This window comes from Channa argus, chromosome 13 (genome assembly GCF_033026475.1).
Source record: "Channa argus isolate prfri chromosome 13, Channa argus male v1.0, whole genome shotgun sequence".
Classification (NCBI taxonomy): Eukaryota; Metazoa; Chordata; class Actinopteri; order Anabantiformes; family Channidae; genus Channa; species Channa argus.
The window spans coordinates 3,804,323-3,819,341 of NC_090209.1; the positions used below are offsets into that span (position 1 = coordinate 3,804,323).

General features: G+C 38.6%; 1 protein-coding gene and 1 pseudogene across 1 annotated transcript; both read left to right on the forward strand.

Moving 5' to 3' along the window:
- The first annotated feature begins 8,793 nt into the window (after positions 1-8,793).
- Positions 8,794-10,084, forward strand: LOC137139911 (P2Y purinoceptor 1-like). Its single transcript, XM_067527813.1, has one exon. It carries the CDS (start codon positions 8,877-8,879, stop codon positions 9,861-9,863), a length of 987 nt encoding a protein of 328 aa, XP_067383914.1. The 5' UTR covers positions 8,794-8,876; the 3' UTR covers positions 9,864-10,084.
- Positions 10,085-10,356: 272 nt separating this feature from the next.
- LOC137139257 (P2Y purinoceptor 1-like) lies at positions 10,357-12,156 on the forward strand (annotated as a pseudogene).
- The last annotated feature ends 2,863 nt before the right edge of the window (positions 12,157-15,019 follow it).

The window sequence follows — 15,019 nt, forward strand, 5'->3', positions numbered from 1 at the left end:
AATGTCAGATCTACTGCTCATTCAGTTTATTCAAAAGTGATCTAATTTTATATTACAGATAGAACAAAATAATTGCAGCTTTAAGACCTTTTGTATTCCGACCAACTGTTTTATCATTTATTTTACACATTTGTATTTAAGACCAATGCTTTACCCAAATTTTTAACTGTTTGCTTTGAAACAATTTTCAAAACATTTGCTTCATTTTTATTCAGAAAGCTTCAGATTCTCCACTACTGGTGAAATGCTCAGAGCAGACCAGACAAGTGTAAAGTAGCAGGCAGGCAAAACTACCAGGAGGTCTATCCAGAGTCTGAGGTCTTATACATACAGAATCCAAATATTTTCCTTTACCAAACAGTCCAAAGTTCCAGGATCAGTATAAGGAGAAAGGAACCCGGGCGGAGTCTGGAGGTATAGGTTACAGACAGGTGGGCAACGCGAAGAGTCAACAGGCAGGCAGATCAGAAAGGTAGCAGGCAGGTTAGCCACTTAGCGGGTAAGTAATAAACAAACAGATTTAGCAACGGGCTAAACAATTCTCCTGTCTAAGTCATTATTTCAGTTATCACCATCATCAAGGTATTCTTTTTTCAACAACCTACTTTTGCGCCCATAACACAAATTATAGATGCTTAACACAAAGAGAAATGTGTACTCGTAAGATGTATGTTTAAATTGTTATATCTGTTGTCTAATTGATATTGGTTTTCAACATGAACATTTGCTAATTCAATTGAATTGAATTCAACTTTATTTATATAGCGCCAATTCACAACAAAGTCATCTCAAGGCACTTTACAGAATAAAGTCAAGACTATAAAGACGTATTGAGAGAACCCAACAATTCCCCCTTGAGCAAGCCATAGGCAACAGTGGAGAGGAAAAACTCCCTTTAATGGAAGAAACCTCCAGCAGAACCAGGCTCAAGGTGGCCGGCCAATTGCCTTGACCGGTTGGGGTGAGGCAAAGTCAAGAGAGAAAAGAAAATAGCAACAACAAAACATGTTGGCAGGTTGGTAGGACCAGTAGCTGCACACTGGAAAACACACAGCTTCAAAGCTGGGGACACCAGCAGAAAGGGACAGAGAGAGGGGGATAGAGAAGGACAAAGACAACTACGGGAGAAAACAAACAGAGTTAATGACATACAGTGGTGACAATTGTGGGGTGAGAGGAGAGTAAAGAGGGACAAAAGGAGGAAAGGAGCTCAGTGCATCTGGGGGTGGGTCCCCCAGCAGTCTAAGCCTATGGCAGCATGACTATAACTAACTAAAAGCTTTATGGAAGAGGAAGGTTTTAAGCCTAGACTTAAAAGTAGAGAGGGTGTCTGCTTCCCGAATCTGAACTGCGAGCTGGTTCCACAGGAGAGGAGCTTGATAGCTAAAAGCTCTGCCTCCTATTCCACCATTGGAAACTCTAGGAACCACGAGTTCTGAGATCGAAGTGGTTTAGGATGATATGGTGCTATGAGGTCTTCTATATATGATGGAGCCTGACCGTTTAAAGTAGTGTTGGGCGATACCAGTGATTTCAGATTCGATCCGATACCAAGTAATACCTTGGCTAGTATCGCGATATCGATCCGATCCGATATCCAGAGTGTTATTTTAATTCTGTTATCTGATCACGATGAAACACAATCACGTGCGACTGTGGCGCAGGAAGGTAGAGCGGTTGTCCACCAATCTCACAGTTGTTGGTTCAATCCCCGGCTCCTCCGGTCATATGTCGAAGTGTCCTTGAGCAAGACACTGAACCCCAACTTAGCTGCTCCCGGTGAGTGTTGGCCAGCTGCATAGCAGCTCCCCCATCGGTGTATGAATGTGTGTGTGATTGTGAGTGTGAATGGGTGAATAAGAAGCAGTGTAAAGCGCTTTGAGTGCCAATAGGTAGAAAAGCGCTATATAAGTGCAGACCATTTACCTTAGAGGGAATAATTAAAAACATTAAAACGACAGCAAAATCATTGTTCAACCTATTGGCATTTTTAACGCTTTATTTATTATAATAAATAAAGCGTATTAACGTTCTGACTTATCTCCATGACAACAGCATGACACTTTCTTTATCAGGTGAACAGTTTATGTCACTTCATATCCATGACTCGCCCTCATCTACATGTATGTCTTATATACCCATCTGTATTTACTTCCCTTTGTTTAAAACCAATTATGGATTAGACACACTTTGCCCATTTCTACAATTCTCTTGAAACAGAACGTTCGTAGCGAAATAGTCCGTGAATAAAAATGATACATTTTGCTCCGAAATGCTGCCGGTGTTTGGAGGCGGAGCCGCCAGCCGGCCGAGCACGTGTCGAAGAAGTTTAGTTGAAGATTGTGGATCATGGGGCGGATCGGCGGAAGGAAAAGTAGTTCCTATGTGGTGCATCACAAATAATATATGAATTGATGTAGAAGGAGCAGAAAACATTCGGATATGACTGCAGAGAAAATATGAATAAATAAACAGAAAATATCGATATTTTAACTTGAGAATCGATATTTAAAAATTGGCCGTCAGATCGAAATATTGATATTTTGGTATCGATCCGCCCATCACTAGTTTAAAGCTTTATATGTAAGAAGCAGGGTTTTAAAATTCTTTTATGGATTTAATGGGAAGCCAATGGAGAGAAGCTAGTGAAGGTGAAATATGATCTCTCTTGCTAATTCCAGTCAGCACTCTTGCTGCAGCATTTTGGATTTATTGCAGGCTCATAATTTATATTTATGCAAATATTTGCATTGTTTATAATAGTCAAATTTTGCATAAAACATAGTTAATAGTTAGTGTTATTTTATTGTATAAAATATTATTATTACTCTACTGACATACAGTAGAATTCAGAGATAATAAAAGTACAATATTATTTTTTTACATTTAAATTTGACTTAGACAGATACAAAAGTGACATTACAACAACAGTATCATACTAAACAGCTATGAAAGATGTTTGTATTTGTGTGTTTATCTGTGTTTGTTTTGTTACATAATGGGGCCCAGCTCAAAATTTGTCTCCACACTCTGAGATGTATGTTCTTTTAGGGACCAGATTCTGGACCCTACCAGTCCAAAAGGTTGGTTAAGTATTGTAACCGCAGATTCTATGCGCATAGGCATAGCCCTCTTAGAGCTGTTGCTATTGGGTTTAACCGCACACATGCGCAGTCGTGAAGATTTACTTTTGCGCCCGCTGACTCCCTAAGGTCATACAAAGTATATAATATCGGTGCATCCTGAGTTCTGCTCTCATTAAGCCAGATTTTTTACTTCAGCCAACAAAAGTGGGAGCAGTGGGCCAACAGCTTAAAGGGATACACCTATACTCATAGAACTTAGCGTTACAACACATAACCAACGTTCTATTTCATGTGTGAAGGGTGAAGCTTGAGGTGGTCAATGCCCCACTGGACCTCTGGAGTCCATAAAAGCACCAAACACACCAGCTCAATGCATCACAGAGGTGCCCATGAAAAGATAGTAGAATACAGCTTCCTGCATTGAACGACAATGCACCCACACAACCTGAATGCTATTGAGAGAGGGCAGGAATGATAATTATGCACTGTGAAAGTCCCAAGCTTGAGCAATGAGGACGAGACAGGCACTTGATGCAGAGGCTGCCCAGGAGTTGCGACAGAAAGACGCATGGTGAGAGAATGTGCATAATTTCAAAATACACGCAGCCAGAATTATGTTTTGCTTGAATTATGTATGACGATCGTTACGCACTGTAAGTTATGAAGCTCAAGCAAATAAGTCAAAGGAGGGGAGGATGTGTGTCAGTCTGCTGCACACATCAACCTGTCTCTACTGATGTGTGGGCTGAATTACAGAGTGAATTAGAGAGAACACCAATCCCATTAGTAGAAACAAATAAAAGGCCTCGGGGAAGCCAATGATGCTGCTGCACAAAAACGACTAATGCTGCTTGTCCTTCTTCAGTTCCTGTTTGTTCTGTCTCTGGGTTGGCTGATGTCTCCAAGCGAGCCGAAACAACAAGTTCTGGCTCAGTTCCTGTTCCTGTCTTGAAGCGGGTTGATGACGCTACCGGTCCCGGTCTTGCACCTGTATCGGTCTCCGGGACGGCATTCGCCAACCCACCTCCCGACTCTGATCCTGCTCCGGCACCTACCTACTGGTCTGTCAAGGCCCCAACTCTGGTCCTGATCCTGTTCCTGCCGGGGGGGGTGGCCGCCACCAGTTTGGTTGCTGTTCCTGATCACGTCCCTGGATGGGCCGAGGTCCGGCCTGGTTCTGTTCCTGTTCCTGATCACGTCTCCTGGTTCTGTTTCTGGTTAAGTCTCCGGGTCAGCCGAGGTCCGGCCTGGCAGCAACAGTTCCTGTTCGTGGGTCAGCCAACATCCCTTCAGGTCCAGCTCCTGGTCCTCCATTGCTAGGTTCCAAACATCCTCGCCGGCCTCCTGCCCAATCCCCAGAGGGCTTCCGCCGTCGTCGCCGGCCTCCTGCCCAACCTCCTATGGACCAGCTGCCATGAGCAGGGATCGCTGGACCTTTATTTTGTCCCTTTTTTCTCCACTTCCTGTCCCCAGTTTAGTTCAAATTATGACACCACAAAGGATTTGTTGAGGATTACCTGAAATACAGCCTTGGGTGGACACTCACTGCATTTTGTATCCCGTTCCTTATAATTCTCAGCTGCTATGGACACGTGATTGTTGTTCTCTGCAGAGGAAAAACTATTGACAAGGTACTGAAGCAGAGATGTCCAAACAGAAAATCTGCCATCAATGGAGTCTAAGTTGGGGCCTTGTGTGTCTCAACAGTGCTCTCAACCCTCTGATTTATCTTCTTGGAAATGACATTTCTGCTCGGCTCAGACATTATTTCCAACAAGCCAGTGAAGCTGTCATGCGGCTGTCCATCCCCCCAAGTCAAGTTCCCCTCTGATATTTTTTGTTCTCATTGCATATTGCATTTATTTATTTATTTATTTTATTCATTTCTATTTATTAGGGCATGAGGCTGAAGTAGAGCAGCACAGTGGTGGAGTGGTTAACCAGCTTAGAGGTAGAAGGTCCAACTGGCATCTGTCAATTTTCTTTCTGGGTAAAATTACAATGTTCTCTCTGTGTGTGGGTTTTTTTTTTCTGGTTACTTCAGTTTTATCCAACAATCCCAAGACATGCACTTATTGTTGGCAGTAAATTATCTGTATGTGTCTGTGAATCATCTATATGTCCAGGCTTGACAGGATGTACATCTCCTGTTGTCCAATGGCAGCTAAGATTGGCTTCAAGTTCCCACAACCCTTAACCTGCACAGGGATAGTGTGAATGTATATTAAATACAAGAGGTGTTCTACCTGCAAAGCAGTGCGATCTCTGGCTACAAAGGCCTGTAATGATGAAGTTGTGACAAACTGCAAAAAATATTTAAATGTGGTACAATATCTCACTAGTCAGCAACATGAACATTTTTAGAGTTTATCCTTCCTCTTGTGTTAACTTTCTGTTACCATCCCTTGTGTTAACGGGTCAGTTTTGACCCGTGTCCTAAATCAGCTGTAAAATACACAAAAAAAAAAATTATTTCTCATGTAATTTGTTTCTCATTTGTTGGTTACCTTGTTAGGCTTCTTTTTCAATGAAAATATTAGTTTTAATGTTTTAGGTGTGGGCCTTTTGGGGCTTTTTTTGTCAGCATACCCCTCAATCTTAGTATAAGAACATAGTAAAATGAACCTCAATAGAAAAATATAAATAAATACAAGATTGTTTTGTTACCTTACCATTATTAAGGGTTGTTAGAACACATCACTTTAATAATTTTGTTCAGTTTTTTTTTTTTTTTTTTTATATATTTTTAACAATAGTAACATCTATGGTGTTACGGGTCAGTTTTGACCCATATACATTTACTTCAAGGAAAAGCCAAAAAATAAAATTATTTCACTACAATTTCACTAAAAGTTTCCTCCTGAGAAGCTCTTATCCAAGGTCATAGCTGGTACAAAGAATTGTCACAAGTGATATTGTGACTCTGCAGTCCAGTAGTCATATCGAGGGCCACACGTTTTCCTTGATTTTTCTCTGGGATGCCACCAGCAACTTTGCCTGTGTAAATCTGTAAATTCCAGGCATAGCTTGTTTTTGAATCTCAGGCTGCCCAGATTTTTATACCATAAGTGACATTGTTGCGCGAAAAATATTTCTGTCTGTTGATGCGTCCCAGAGACTATCAGTGGCCTCATTGCAGGATCTGTACCCTCCACCAAGAAGAAGAACACCAAGGTAAGCATCTAGGTGTTCCTCATCAATGTCTTTCCACTTGTCACCATGGACTTTTTTTTCCTTCAAGGTTTGTCAAAACAAGAATTACTCTTTTTAGTGACAATGGCATAAAAAGCTCAAAACATGTCTTGATGTCACTGACTCTCGTCACAGCAAACCTTGTGAATCCAGGGGTCATTTTGATGACATTTGCAGCAGCTGCCCTACCATGTGCATCATGAGGTACTGACCTCCAAAAGATCTTACCGTCTTTGGACTTTCAGCAAATTCTTCAATAGTGGCCTCCTTATCAGACTCATCAGATGTGTCTATCTCTTCTGGATGAAACTTTACATTGTCTTCCTCCTCAGAAACCTGCTTATGCATGTCGCTTTGTTCCTCTGTGTTTACTTCCTCATTTTTACCAAAAATACTATCCAGAACTTGGCTTATTTAAAATCTTTCTCATTTTTGAAGCTGTAAATTGGAGATGTGAACTCTGCAAGTCACCAATTCAATACTGAATTCACACGTCTGGACGCGTCCATGTTTGTTTGTTTGTTCTGTATTTGTGCAGCTATACAGGAAAACAAGAGTCACCTAAAGCTCACATGATTGGGAGAGGAGCTTGCTGTCAGTGTTTATGCTGACAGTGCACTTATTGTTTCAGTTTTTGCTATAAATATTGCTTTATAACCTTATTTTTAGAAGTGGGTCGAAACCGACCCTAACATCACAAATGTCATAATTTCATTAAGAGCATTTCATAATTTAGTTAGAAGTTTTAAATGTTTTTTATTTTGTTGAAATAGAGGTTACTGACAAAGTCAAAAAGCCTTGATGTAACAAACAAATGTATATGGTTTTTTTATGCATTTAAAACTGAAAATGGGTCGGTGCCGACCCTAACACAAGAGGAAGGTTATTCATAGTTTAAGTGAAGTAAGCCCTAAAGAATCCTGAATGAGGGGGAGGGTCCCTTTGAAATGCCACAGACCATACAGTCTTCTACAGGCCTAATAAACCGTCAGTGGCAGACAATTTATTTGAATTTCATAAAAAAAAAAACATTCAAATTTGTAAGTGTACAGTTATCTTTGGGACAACTACAATAGCTTATAGACAGATTTCGACAAATAGTATTTTCATTATTTAACTTGATGAACCTAATTAATGCCCTTATTACAAATCTTGCTGCATGTATAAAGCAAAAACTAGCTCTAATAATGATAATTCTAATATGCCTCAAAAATGTGATTCTTTTGTGGTAAAAATATAATATTTGGACTGTTGCTTACAATAAAAAGGACAGCTTTGAAGGAGCTGGACTCCTGAGCTCAGTATGCTCTCACTTATTTCCTCACTTGGTATTTGTGTTCCAGAACTTGATGTTTGCTTTGTGGAGAACTGATACAGAAGATTTGAACAATTACCAAAGTTGCTACTGCTTTTCTCACCGTTCAGAGCCGTGTCACCTAATACTCAGAACCACCTTCAGCTTTTTACTTGCTTAAATACTCATGGTTAATGAGGAAACTAATGGTAGATGGTAAATGATCTGCACTTATATAGAGCTTTTCTACCTATTATTACTTAAAGCGTTTTACACTGCTTCTCATTCACACTCACAATCACACACACATTCACACACTGATGGGGGAGCTGCTATGAAGCAGGCCAACACTCACCGGGAGCAACTAAGTTGGGGTTCAGTCTCTCAGTCTCAGGCTCGAGGACACTTCCACATGTGACCGGAAGAGCCAGGGATCAAACCAGCAACTGGTGGATTAGTGGATGACCACTCTACCTCCTGCGCCACAGAACTGCAACTGCTTGTCAGCTATTTATTTTATTTATGAGTCACCAAAACTGGGGGTGTGTAAATGTAAGTGGCTGTAACTCCTGAATGGTTAATGTCTCACTTTTGTCAAACCTTTAAGCTGAAAGTGTTGACCTTGCTCACATATTGAGTTTTTATTATAAATTTAATGTGGTTGTTTTACAGAGGTCAAGTACCAAAGAAGGCATAATTTCATGATCAATTTTTCAACATTTATGAACTTGACTGCATCTAGATTTACACACCAGCTGTCTAAAGAATGGCAATTCATCACAGGAAATGCTAATTTTTTTATGTAAACCTGACGACTATCAGATATTCCTCCATGCTGGTGGATGTAACTGAAGCAGTTACAGTTATCTTGAAATAATTTATCACTATACTGCAGTCATACTAATAAGGCCACATACTAAATGTTAAAAATGATGCTGGAAGCATAAGCTACCAAAGTAGAGACACTCTAATTTAGTTTCAGTTCTACATATATTCAATGGTGAGAAAATTACAGAAAATGTACATGTGAGTTTACACACAAGTAAATTTAAACCTATAATATGATTGTAATGTGAACTCTCAAGGGTTTAGCATAATTTAGATTTTCTGTTTTTTTTTTCTACGCAATGTGATTTCCTGGATTTTATCAGGTGCAGATATTCACATGTAGTTTGGTGAGGCTGGTGATTGAAACAGGAAGTCTCCTCTAAACAACGTGCACAGTAATTCTGTAGCTATAAATCTTTAGAGCGGAACAGTGATCACAGAGAGAAGGATTTCTACTGCCTGCTGACCAGAAGACGATGAATACCACATCTTGTAAAGAGGTCAGCTTTGACTTTGCAAGGAAATTCCTCCCTCCTGTTCTCATCTTAGTGTTTATCGTTGGTCTGGTAGCTAACGGATGGGGATTGAACTCTTTGCTGCAGAACTGGAAGAAACTAAAGATCATCAATGTTTTTGTCCTCAACCTTGGACTTGCTGATATTCTGTATCTGCTCACACTCCCGTTCCTGGTGGTTTACTACTTTATGGACAGTAAATGGATCTTTGGAGATGTTTTCTGCAAGATAACAAGATTCTGCTTCAACCTGAATTTATACGGCAGCATCGGCTTCCTCACTTGTATCAGTGTGTACAGGTACCTGGCTATTGTCCATCCAATAAAAGTTATGGGCAGATTAACTCTCACTCACTCTGTGGTTATCTCCATCACAGTTTGGTTTTTGGTGAGTGTGCAAAGTCTTCCAGACATGTTCTACACAAAGACATATGGAAACAACTCTGGAAAATGTTATGACACCACACACAAGAAATATGTTGAGGATTATCTGAAATACAGCCTTGGAAGGACACTCACTGGATTTTGTATCCCATTCCTCATCCTGCTGGGCTGCTATGGACATGTGACTGTTGTTCTCTGCAGAAAAAATGCCATTAACAAGGTGCTGAAGCAGAGATGCTTGAAGTTGTTGTTCATTCTGATTCTTCTCTTCTCTGTTTGTTACATTCCCTATCATGTTCTCAAGAATATCAACCTCTGGTCAAGAGTTTTGTCTAAACAGAGTATATGGCATCACTGGTGTAATGGAGTCTACATTGCTCATCAGATAAGTCGGGGTCTGGTTTGTCTCAACAGTGCTCTCAACCCTCTGATTTATCTTCATGAAAATGAAGACGTTCCTTCTCAGCCCAGACATGTGCTTCAACGAGCTCCATGCATGTTCAAATGTTTGTTTCTTTCAAAATCCCGGTCTTTTCCTGTGCCACAAACTGCAGATGATGTTTAACAACAGTTAAGATTTTATTTTTAATTATTCAATAACGAATAGTTTAAACAGCAGCTTTTGCAAGTTTGTTGTGCAGCTGTCCATCACAAACAATGTTCATGCAGTCTAGGATGATACTACATTTTTGAGCTTTGCTTTTGTCCTGGTGATGTTGCCACATGCTAAAATTCTTTTAAATAAACAGGACATTCAGATAAATCAAATCTTTTTGTATTATCTGTGCACCTCAAATACGTCTTTGGATTTACTTTTTATCTTAATGTTCATTATTTGCTTGCCAGCAAGAAAAATAATTTAATCTCACTTTTAATTATACTACCATTCCTGATGGTTCCTGACTATATTTTCTGGAGAATAAATGGATTTTTTTTCTATTCTGCAAATTTCGATTGTGTTTCACACTGAAGTAGTGTACTCAGCAGTGCAGTGTGTATCTCAAATTACTGTGGGCACCAGCCACACGCAGTTCAGCTTTTTTTTGTCAGCATTCAGGATGTGCATGAGGGTGCGCTTCATTTTTCATGTGTACTAGGATCACATCATGAGATAAGGGCGAGGAAAGTCAGTGCCATGCATGCTATCTGCTGGTTCAGACCAGGGTGTAAGGCTCCACATACAGTATTAAACAGGTCTTTTATGTCGATTTAAAAGTACAAATTCTCATAGTTATGAGTTTATTACTTCACTGAATCTGAATTCAATGTATCACCATTTTGAGTGATGCCAGAACTGCCAAAATTTTCTACCAGGCCTATACAGTAAAAATATTGCCATTGCCTTTTGTTTTCTTTTTAAAATTAAACTTGAATAATTATGCAATCACTCTTTTGTAACTGCATTTGTCATTTATGATGTTGTCACATCACCATATACTGTATAATAAATAGAATTTGCTAAACTGCAAGCCGACAAAATCCTTGATGAGCTTTAGTTTACTCCAGTTGTGCAACAAGGACTTAAATCCCTATCCATCTACTGTACCAAACCAAATTTGGCTTAAGTACAAGATGTGGTGTTCATCATCCCCTTTGCTGAATTGCTGTTCTCTGTAGGTGGACTGGTGTTTTCTACAAAATTAATGTGAGTTATGAAAGGTGAGGAAAAAACTTTTTGCCTTTCTTCTATTGTACTATAATTTGTGAACAAGCTTCTAAAAAAATGTCCTCACAGTACTCAACCAGCTTATGCAACAAGCTGTTGCAATGTGATGACAATTGTGGAAATTAAATGTTTTAATAAATGCATTTATTGTTTAATAAATAAACAACCCTTGTTAGGGGATTCAAACATTTTCACTCCACTGTAGCTGTGTTTGCACAGTTTAATTTCTGTAACCACAAAATTAGCACTGGTTTTAATTAGAAGTCTTCTTCAAACAAAAAACACACTTCTTTCACACCTTTCATTGCTTTCATGCTAGCAAGTGAAAGAAATTCTCATTCTCCACAAGAGATTATTTGTACAAGACTAGAAGATACGGCCTCCTTTACAAAAATCTATTTTAAATTTGAACACAGATTTCTGCCTCCTGTTTTCATCTCAGTGTTAGGTAGCTAATGGATGGGGATTGAAGTCTTTGCTGCAGAACATGAACAAACTAAAGATCATCAATGTTTTTGTTCTCAACCTTAGATTTGCTGATATTCATTATCTGCTCACACTCCTGGTAGTTTACTACTTTAGGAAGAGTAAATTGATCTTTGGAGATGTTTTCTGCAGGATAACAGGATTCTGCTACAACCTGAATTTATACGGCAGCATCAGCTTCCTCACTTGTATCAGTGTGTACAGGTACCTGGCTATTGTCCATCCAGTTAGAGTGATCAGCAGATTAACTCTCACTCACTCAGTGGTTATCTCACTCATGGTTTGGCTGTTGGTGAGTGTTAAAAGTCTTCCAGACATGTTCTACACAAAGGCATTTGGTTATGTAACCACCAATAAGATGCATGTTGAGGATTACATCAAATAAAACCTCGTATGGACATTTACTGGATTTGGTGTCCCATTCCTCATTATACTTGGTTGCTGTGGAGACATGCTGTAGTTTTAAAAACAACTACAAGAATTGACAAAGTACAGAAATATCAAAGCTGGAAGTTACTGTTGATTCTTCTCTTTTTTGTTTGTTACTTTCCCTTTCTTGTACTCAAGAACCTCAACCTCTGGTCAAGAGTTTTGTCAAAACTGAGATAAGTCGTGGTCTTCTGAATCTCAACAGTTCTTTCAACCCTCTGGTTTAGATCCTGAAAATTATTCACAGCACTTAACTTTTTCCACATTTTGTTACGTTACAGCCTTATTCCAAAATGGATTGAATTTATTATTTTTCTCAAAATTCTACAAACAATATCCCATAATGACAAAGTGAAAGAAGTTTGTTGGAAATCTTGTAAACATTAAAAAACAACAATCACATGTAAATAAGTATTCTGGTCTTATGCCATGACAACTGAAATTGAGCTCTGGTGCATCATGTTTCCACTGATCATCCTTGAGATGTTTCTACTACTTGGTTGGAGGCCATCTGTGGGAAATTCATTTGATTGGACATGATTTGTAAAGGCATATACCTGTCTATATAAGGTCCCACAGTTGACAGTGCATGTCAGAGCACAAACCAAGCCATGAAGTCCAAGAAATTGTCTGTAGACCTCTGAGACAGGATTGTGTTGAGGCACAGATCTGGGGAAGGGTACAGAAACAATTCTGTGGCATTGAAGGTCCCAATGAGCACAGTGGCCTCCATCATCCATAAATGGATCCAAGTTTGGATCCAACAGGACTCTTCCTAGAGCGGGTCGGCCGGTCAAATTGAGCAATCAAGAGAGAAGGGTGGTTACCATGAACCCAATGGTCACTCTGTAAAAGCTCCATCGTTTCTCTGTGGAGACAGGAGAACCTTCCAGAAGAACAGCCATCTCTGCAGCACTCCACCAATGAGGCCTGTAAGATAGAGTGAACAGACAGAAACCACTCCTCAGTAAAAGGCACATGACAGCCCACCTGAAGGACTCTCAGACAATGAGAAACAAAATTGTTTCGTCTGATGAAACAAAGATTGAACTCGTTGGCCTGAATGCCAAGTGTCATGTCTGAAGGAAACCAGGCACCGCTCACCACCTGGCCAATTCCATCCCTACAGTACGGTTCATCTTTCAGCAGGACAATGACCCTAAGCACAGAGCCAAGATAACAAAGGAGTGGCTACGGGACAACTCTGTGAATGTCTTTGAGTGGCTCAGTCAGAGCCCAGACTTGAACTTGATTGAATATTTCTGGAGAGATCTGAAAATGGCTGTGCACCGACGGTCCCCATCCAGCCTGAGGGAGCTTGAGAGGTACTGCAAAGAAGAATGTGAGAAACTGCCAGAAAAGAGTTGAGCCAAGCTTGTAGCATCATATTATAAAAGACTTGAGGCTGTAATTGGTGTTAAAGGTGCTTCAACAAAGTATTAAGCAAATTCATGTCTACATATGATTTCAAAACCAATAAATTCTTGCAATTTCTATAGTTTTTATTTTTGTGACTTCTGTACTTACAGGAACATATTGATAATGTAATCATTAACAGAAACTGTAAATATAACATGACAAAAATTATATATGATGCAATTTAATCACCAGTAAAAGTACTATAGCTGATATCACAGAAGTGTGAGTTAATAGTGCAAATATGAACATATTAGGAATTATATATTTATTATAAAAACAACTTAAAGTATAGTAGTATTGATTAATTTAAAATAATATGCATTTTGAAGCTTTTTTTTGTCAGTCTGAGTGACCAAGTTACATCTATAGTATCTGGTATATGAACACTATGATAATACTTTGCCAACTCTGCTCCATCATTCACATCTTGCACACTGACCCAAAAAGCATTTTTGCCATTACAAAAAGAGTGGCTATAAATACAATCCATGTAAATAACATTGGATATTCACAATGAAGAAGAATTATTATTCATTTTGCTAAGTACTGCAACAATAAAAAAAGGTGTTGCTATGAAGCCTTATAGAAATGTGAAAATGCAAATTGAAACAAACTTTTGTGGTTAAATCTAGTTCCTGAAAATGCTTGCAAAGCAAACAGCCCTGAATGTTGAAGCTGTTTTAGACTGGAACAACAGGGATCAAGGAGGTGGAATCACATATGCAACCATTTAAATTATTGATAATTTTGATGCATTTATTTATTTAGATTTTTCTAATATAAGTACAGTATCAAAAGGTGATATGTGGCTTTACATATTTTGCCTGAAGTATACAAAGGCTAATCAAGTGCGTCTTCAGTCTCAGGAGTTTCAGATCATTTACAAAGACACAAAGGCGTCAACAACCCATAAAGTTTGCAACTCTGTGGTCTTTTCTCTGAATTGTTACATAAGTTTCTCCGTAGTTACTTCAGCATTTTTCTAAAAATATACTCATCTAATGCTGTTTAAGCCATGTGTGGATAAAAATGTATGAAGTTATTAGAGGTAGTGAAGTAAACAGACTCAGTACCAAAATAAAAAAATAGTGAAAAGTCGAATTGCGAATACAGTACTTTTATAATAATGTACTTAATTACAAGTACAAGTATTACCTCCGATTCTTTACTTAAGTCAAGGTGCATGCTGTAAAATTCCAATTACCAAAGAACAAATACTTCTCAGAAAAAAATATTGTAATCACTAATGAACTTAATGCTGTTAACAACATAAATGTAAATAAACTCTAGTCCAGATGTGTTCCACATCTGCCTGATTAATAAAAATTTGACTTTTATGCAAAACTCAAATTCTTCTTTTTAAGTTTAATTTATGCATAAATTATGCAATTTATGCATAAGGAGAAAACCACAATAATAATAATAATAATAATAATGATAATAATAATAATAATAGATTTATATTTTGTATTGAGAATCTGTATCTACAAAGTAAAGCTGTCAAATGTAGTGGAATACTAGTGACAAAATGAAAAATTTCCAGTAAAGTACAAGTACAACAGAATTGTATGTAAATACAGTCTTTAAATAAATGTACTTATTTATTTGCTTAACTTATTTACTTAATCTTGTTTTTAAGGTATGTGAGCAATGCTGCATGGATGGAAAATATGTATAAAACCTGTGGAGGCAAAAATCAAAATCTCAAGAGTCAAAATCTC